We start from the raw sequence: 8,064 nt of genomic DNA, 5'->3' as shown, positions 1-8,064 counted from the left end.
CAAATAAGTTTCTAAAATAATTTCAGAAGTCACTAGATGTACCCTTTAGAAGACAGACAATTTTAGAGGTATCTGGAGGCACACTATAAATAACGAGCATGAAATAACAAGGTAAAGAGCTCCTAAAGTGAGAGCATCGGTTATAGGAACACTAGATGGTTGGGGGGGGGGGCACCCCTTTTGTTCAAGAGCCTGATGGTTGAGCGGGTAGCAACTGTTCTTGAACCAACTGGTGCGAGTCCTGAGGCACTTGTACCTTCTACCTGATGGCAGCAGCGAAAAATGTGCACAGCCTGGGTGGTGGGAATCTCCGATGATAGATGCTGCTTTTCTATGGCAACATTTCATGTAGATGTGCTCAATGGTTTGGAGGGCTTTACCCGTAATGTACCGGGCCAAATCCACTACCCTTTGTAGGATTTTCTGTCCAAAGGCATTGGTGTTTCCATACCAGGCCATAATGCAGCCAATCAATATAAGCAGCATTCACAGGAAAAGCAGGAATGAAACACAATTTTTACAAGAAAGAACACAATTAGAAAAAAATAAGTCAATTTTAGTGCAAAACGGTCATAGTGTTGCTAAACTCTAGTGGTTAGAATTGTGCTGTTTGGTTCAAGAAATGAACAGATGAAGGGAAACAGCTTTTCTTGAACCTGGTGGTTTGGGATCTCAGTCTTCTGCACTTCCTGTCTGATTATAGCTACAAGAAGATAGCTTGGCTCAGATGGTGGGGATCTTTGATGATGCATATTGTCTGCTTGAGACCACCTCTAGATACTACTGATGGTGGGGGGGGGGGGGATGTGCCTTTGATGTATTGAACTGATTTCATTGCTTTCAGCAGCTTCTTACGTTCTTGTTTATTTAAATTACAGCATCAAACCATGAGGCAACCAATCAGAATAGTTTCAACACTGCATCTGCAAAAGTTTGTTGAAGAGTTCAGTGATTAGTCAAACCTCCTTAGCATCCTAAGAAAGTAAAGATACTGGTGCACATTCCCTATGGCCCAGGAAGGTCATTCAATATGTTGAAGCTTAGGAATTTAAAGCTACTGACTCTTTCTACAGCCAATCCCCCAATGTAAACTGGTGCATGTTTACTCTCCTTCAGATGGATTTCCTAGTTTTGCACTGACCTTACAAAGTCTGTTTAGGACGATGTCTTAGGTTGATTTGTTGATTATTAAGCTCTCAGATGAGTTAGGCTGAAACCTTTTCCCATTGCTGGGAAATGAAACACTTGTGAACTAGCTTGGTTTTCTGATAACTCGATGTCCACGTCAGCAGACGAGACCTTGGAGCATACATAAACGGATTTCAGACCACTGTGCGAAGACACCCAAAATGGCTCGATTTACTTTAGCTTGTGAAACATTTGCCTTTGTGCTTCTTACTTCACTACTGACAAATAATCTTGCTGCGCATAGACAGGAGAGAGAACGAGGAAATAGTAATTACCCACCACTTTGGGACGATGTCCCTGATTCACTGGCTGGTTTCGTCAGCATCCGTAACAAAACTGTGGTCAATCCTTGGAATTACCTCGAACGAATGGGGATGTATAAAATACTACTGAGTGTCACCGCTAAGTACATGAGTAATTTTGGACCCAGCAACACTGGAAATGTGTTATGGGGGCTGCCTCTGCAACATGGCTGGCAGTTCATTACAGGTATGAGATTAATTGCACGTGCACTTGTGCCAAATTCATGTTTTATTGTAATTTCTCTAATTGTGTAAAACAACAGATTGCTAAATATTTTCAATCAACTCCATGAACATTTATTTCATTTCCTATAATATGCAGCACTTTTGTTAAACTAAGCCAATTAATCCTAGCACAGCTACAGGGACAGAGCAGCAACATTAAAGTGCCAGTAAAGTAAGAATTTCTATTGTAAAGCATGACAAATTGAAATGTCACTATACATAGATGTTGGATGAAAATATGCCTAGAATTCTTCACATAGTCAAAAGGGATCATGACAGGGAGGAGGAAAATACATAGGGAATTCCTGTACACTTTGTAATGAAAGATTACAAGGTAGAATTTAAAATGCTGGAGGAACTCGGCAGGTCAGGCAGCATCCATGGAGAGGAATAAACAGTCCTTCATCAGGACTGGAAAGGAAGAGGGAACAAGCCAGAATAAGAAAGTGGGGGTGGGGGGGGGAGAGGAGAACAAACAGGCAGGTGATAGGTGAAACCAGGTGAGGAGGGAAGGAGAAATCTCTTTTTTTTGTGTGATTGGATGGTTGGATGGAGAAAAAGGGCTTGATGAAGTGGTCCCCTAATCAATGTTGGGTCTCATCGATGTAGATGAGGCTGCACCGGGAGCTCCGGAGGTGTTAGTGGACCCTGACAGACTTGCAGTTGCATTGCCTCAACTCAAAGGACTGCTTGAAGCCCCGAATGACAGTGAGGGATGAGGTGTAGGGGCAAGTAGTGCACTTGTCTCACTTGCAGGGATAGGTGCCAGGAGGAAGATCAGTGGGGAGTCTTGATGCATGAACGAAGTCACCAAGGTGAATACTGATGGATGTGAAGCATTCTCTTATTCAACAAAATGAGATACAGCAGGAATCATATGAAGACTTTTCCAGAAGAAGGAGGTTTGCTTGACCCAACATTGCATGATATTTTATATGCTAAAGATCGAAGGACAAGTCAGGCTAAAGATCAAAGAGCAATTCCATATTTACAATACTCCCTTAGAAATACAATGTTGGAAAGTGTATGGTCATGCACTTTGGTGGAAGAAATAAATGTCAGACTATTATTTAGATGTGGGGAGAATTCAAAATGCAGAGGTGCAAAAGGACTTGGGAGTCCTTGTGCAAGATACCTTAAAGGTTAACCTCCAGGTGAGTTGGTTGTGAAGAAGACGAATGCAATGTTTGCTTTCATTTCTTAAGGTATAGAATGTAAGAGCAGGTATGTGATGTTGAGGCTCTATAGGGTACTAGTGAGACCACACTTGGAGTATTGAGTGCAGTTGTGGGCTCCATATTTTAGAAAAGGTACACTAATATTGGAGAGGGTTCAGAGAAGATTCACGAGAATGATTTCGGGAAAGAAAGGGTTACCTTATGAGGAATGTCTGTCAGCTCTTGGGCTGTATTCCCTGGAGTTCAGGAGAATGAGGGGGAGATCTCATAGCAACATTCCCTGTGTTAAAAGGCCCGAACAGATTACATATGGCAAAGTTATTTCCCATGGTAGGGGATTCTAGGACAAGAGGGCACAACTTCAGGATTGAAGGACGTCCTTTTAGAACTGAGATGCGGAGAAATTACTGTAGTCAGAGGGAGGTGAATCTGTGGAATTTGTTGCCACTTGCAACTGTGGAGGCCAAGTTATTGGGTGTATTTAAGGCAGAGATAGATAGGTTCTTGATTAGCCAGGGCATCAAAGGGCATGGGGTGAAGGTAGGGGAGTGGAGATGACTGGAAGAATTGGATCAGCCCATGATTGAATGGCGGAGCAGACTTGATGGGCCGAATCGCCTACTTCTGCTCCTATATCTTACGGTCTTATGGTCTAAGTACATACCACCCTCACACCCCTCTCTTTGCATCCACATGAGAGACACCCAAATAATGAATTTAATCAGCATTGTCTGATCTTCTAATTAACTGCGCTGTCTTTCAATTAACTGTGGTTCATGGTTCTTAGGAACCCATTATTTAGGGCTGCATTTTAGATTTAATTTACAGTTCATATTCGCATCTGAAGACTGGTGGCTGAAGTCAGTTGCTGAAGTTATTTGCTACATGTGCTAACCCCTCTAACAGGGAGGACCACAGCCAGTGGCCTACATGAGTTTATCCATGCTCTGCTTTAGCACCTCCTTGGGTATCACTAATCAGAATTACGAGGTAGAGTTTATCTGGCCACCTTTCCGAACCTTTTGCACAGGGCTCTGGGCAAGGAAGCAGTTTAGTTATTTAAATCCAAGTCTCAAAAATGCGTTTGCTTTATTGTTATAATCTTCAATGAACAAATCATTTGTACGACTGTTCAGTTATTTTAAAGCTTATTTACTGTTGAATATCTGTCATATTATACTAGGTAGGTTAGCAGACCCATCCAACGTCTCATCCTGCGGCGAAAAGTTTGGTGACTCACTGTGCATCTCTACAAGAAGTTGGTGGTCTTGTAAGTAACATATTTTTGTTGACTGCTTTGGCAAATGTGCATGGAAGAATCAAATATCCTATGATGCTTACACAGTCATTGGATGATCTCATATTAAAACATGATGATTCTGAGTCGCTGCATTGCAAGGATTAATTCAAAATGTGCGACTTGATTCTGTGACCCTTAGACAATATGTCACTTTTAAACTGTGCAGAGTTGTTGATTCAGGATAATTCTGATTGGTCCAATATTTGTTGGATAGACTCCCAAACAGTTTGGATCCACTGAAACCCAAAGACAAGCTGAGGCAAAGCGTGGAATTGTCAGTGTACAGGGGAAAATTAATACTGCATTATTGTGCTCCCGAAGGGCAGCACATACTCTATAATGATTAAAACCAAGTCAATGTCATGGCATTAACCTCAGCCCCAGATGTTGAATTCAGGCACGATGATAACACATAAACATGAGAAAGTCAGCAAAGGCTGGAACTCCACAGCAACACACACAAAATGCTGGAGCCAGGCAGCATCTATGGAAATGAATAAGCATTCAACGTTTTCAGGCCGAGACCTTCTTCAGGACTGGAGATGAATGAAAAGGTAAGGGGATGGGAAGGGGGATAGCTAGAAGGTGATAGGTGAAGCCAGGTGGGTGAGAAAGATAATGGGCTGGAGAGGAAGGAATCTGATAGAGGAGAGTGGACCGTATGAGAACGATAACACAACCTGCTGTCTCAGTATTCAAATGATGTGAGGGCCTCTGTCGGTCAAAGTTGACCATGGATATTGTATCCCAGCTATCTAGATATACAAGCCTGGGCAGCACGATATGGAGAGCAAACTGTAGCCCATGTAGCAAGCTCCCCCTCTCCAATCATCCGATGAACCCAAAGGAACGGCAGAGACCGATACGGTTTGGTACCAGAAGCATCGCAGGAGTTGCCGGTCAACATTGAACTCAATGTAGGGCTGCCTTAGGGATTCCAGCTCCAGATTTTTCCGTCAGGGTTTACTCCCGAAGCCTTCCCCATGAGAAAGTATAGCCACAATGCAGCGGAGCTTTGAGAACAGAGTTTTCCTTCTCCTAGATTAGCTGTCAACCATGGCTAACGAGCCCCAGCTGCCCGAAGCGACTGGTTTTAAGGTGACAGTAACCGGCCTTTGCCCCTTCTCCTGTCAGTGGAAATGGCTCCCCCAGGCTTAGTAGAGGCTATTTGAGGTGCAGGCCATTTGGAGCATTTAATAGGTAGAGGGAGCTTGTCCCCATTACCACTGTCTGGTTATAACAACCTTAAGGAACTATATTCTCAGTAATCTTTGGATATCTATGCTGAATGAGAGAGTCATCCCAGACATCTCACCTCTCCCGGAAGTTCCAGGAGTCTCCCACATATTAATAATGGCTCCCTGATGCCCGCAAATTATATACAATATCACGGAAATCAATTTTTTGTGAGCGAGGGAGCGAGAGAGTGCACGAGCGAGAGAGCGCACGAGCGAGAGAGGGAGAGCTTGCGAGAGAGAAAGCAAGCGAGACAGTGCGCGAGAGAGAGGGCGCCATGGCAGAGTGTTCCAAAAAAAAGAAAATATAAAACGTACGTCACCCCAGACTACCGTAAAGTGTACCCTTGCCTAATAGTGGTCAAAAATAATGACAGTGTTGCTCACTGCACTGTTTGCAACAGTGACTTTTCTATTGCCCGTGGTGGGTTAAGACTGTAAAAGACATGTTGCGGTGAGTTTAACAGGTGTCATTCGTTCATTAGCATAGCTAACTTTATTTAAATTAGCTGGCTAGCTGCTAAGGAGCTACTCTATTGCAGACATCCCACCTCTCCCAGAAGTTCCAGGAGTCTCCCGCAAATTGATGGTGCTACCTCCCTGAAATGAGTTTTTGCAGGGTGGGATGTCTGTCATCCCACAGCTCAAGGTTATACTTTCAGCCTATGCTTGAATCTTGCATCACTATCATCCACTGATAGAAACAAACTGTTGGGCAGAGTGGAAAAGATTTACTCTGGGCATTCTCAATAAGGTTATTGGAATGCCAGGAAGTTTCATGGCATAAGTTCAAAGGTAAGGAGACCTCCTGGTGAACAGGTACCTCCTACTACCTTTGTTCGGCTGACGAATCAGTACTCATCCATGTTGAGCATCACTCGGAAGAAGCATTAATATCAGCAAAGCCACAGAATGTGCCCAGTGTGGTTTCAGTAGCGTTATTAGTGGGTAGACTGCCCAAGTCCTAAAGGATGCAGCTCACAGTTTGGGTCTGTGGCTGGTCAGTGAGGAAACCACTGATCCTGCAAATCCTTCTCTTGACCAACACACCAGATCTAATTGCTGTCCACAACTCCATTGGTAGGAATGGTTCCTATACAGACTATATTCATACAAAGGGGAATTGTCAATTGTGTTGGATGACGTAACTACTTTGGTGAGTGAGATGGATTGTGGGTTGTCAGGAGCAGGGGATTTGTATTTTAACACAATCTGTAATCTTGTGGCATTTCCCTCACTAGTCAAGTCAAAGACCAACACTGGCTAAATTATGAATGTAATAAAAATGGCCAGGACCAATGGCAATGCAGTTAAGTATGTGGTGGGGACCTTTTTGAAGCTCCGATTGGAGGACAATGGGTGTGTTAAATGTCAGAAGCAGCATCCTATAGACCGGGCACAAGAGATCTTGAAGATGCTGGAAATGGAGAGCAACGCACACAAAATGCTGGAGGAACTCAGCAGGTCAGGCAGCAGCTATGGAGAGGAATAAACAGTCGATGTTTTGGGCATAGAGATTTCATCAGGTCTATAGACTGGAAGTGTGCAAGCAAATGACCGGATCAAAACTCTGCATATCTTCCACATCCACTTGTAAATGAGAGTGGATAATTAAACTAATTACCTACTAATCAAGCATGGTTACATTAACACCCTCAGTGGAGCCCAGCCCATTATAACTGCATGCAACCATTTTCAGACAGAAGTGCTAAATACAGTTGGCCCTCTTTATCCGCGAGGGATTGATTCCGAGACCCCCCGCAGATACCAAAAAATGCGGATGCTCAAGTCCCTTATTTAACCGGTCTCAGTGCGGGTGGACTTTAGGACCCAGGGCAGCACAGGACCCGTCGCCTGCAGTATTTCTGTCCCGTTGACTTATAATACCTAATACAACGTAAATGCTGTGTAAATAGTTGTTACACTGTATTGTTTAGGGAATAATGACAAAAAAAAAGTCTGTACATGTTCAGTACAGACGCAACCATCGTAGCTCTTCTGGGAACACTGATGCTGCCTTGGCATCAGCCAATGCCGATTCTCCCGTGATCTTTAAGTTCTTGAGGCTATAGCGCTTTACATAGCCAGCCAACCATCCCTGGCACTAACACTTCCACAAATTTCAGTTTGTTTCTGCTTTATTGTATGAGAGCACTTTAAGCTCCCTCTTAGCCTTTGAGGAATTGCTTTGACCACTTAATTGCTTTTTAGGAGCCATTTTTCCACAGAAGCAAAGTAGTGAATGAACAAGACATGAGGTGAACAATGCCCAAACAACGAGTGCTGGAGAGGGAACTTCCGGGTTTCTCCGATTCGCGGATGGTTGAATTTGTGCATGCGGAACTCGCGGATAAGGAGGGCCGACTCTACATGCAAAAGGGTTCAAGTTAATTACTTGTAATTAGAGTGTACACAACGTGTAAAATTATATAACCGACTCCACTTGAAATTTAACACCTTTCTGCCTGCCACCTTCCTCGCCATTAGCACCCTGCAGGTTACCGTTGATTGGAAACTGAACCGGTTACTCACACAGATACATTGGCTTCAGAGGTGGTTGAAATGCACCTTGCTCCACATACAATCCAGTTACCACCCACTGCACTGCAGTGAATACCCACTTAGTGGCCACAGTT

The 8,064-nt window shown here is 43.7% G+C and overlaps 1 protein-coding gene across 1 annotated transcript in view; it reads left to right on the top strand.

Moving 5' to 3' along the window:
- The first annotated feature begins 1,349 nt into the window (after window positions 1–1,349).
- The window catches only part of LOC140211171 (protein LEG1 homolog), a 41,949-nt gene continuing 35,234 nt past the window's right edge, over window positions 1,350–8,064 (top strand). Inside the window, exons 1-2 of the mRNA XM_072280721.1 lie at window positions 1,350–1,677; window positions 4,077–4,163. Of these exons, the coding sequence (XP_072136822.1) occupies window positions 1,350–1,677; window positions 4,077–4,163 (415 nt within the window). The remainder of the gene's footprint in view (window positions 1,678–4,076; window positions 4,164–8,064) is intronic.

The sequence above is a fragment of the Mobula birostris genome, chromosome 2 (assembly GCF_030028105.1).
Source record: "Mobula birostris isolate sMobBir1 chromosome 2, sMobBir1.hap1, whole genome shotgun sequence".
NCBI classification, from domain to species: Eukaryota; Metazoa; Chordata; class Chondrichthyes; order Myliobatiformes; family Myliobatidae; genus Mobula; species Mobula birostris.
The sequence above is the reverse complement of the archived record's forward strand: the minus strand, read 5'-3'. Positions and strand labels throughout refer to the sequence as shown.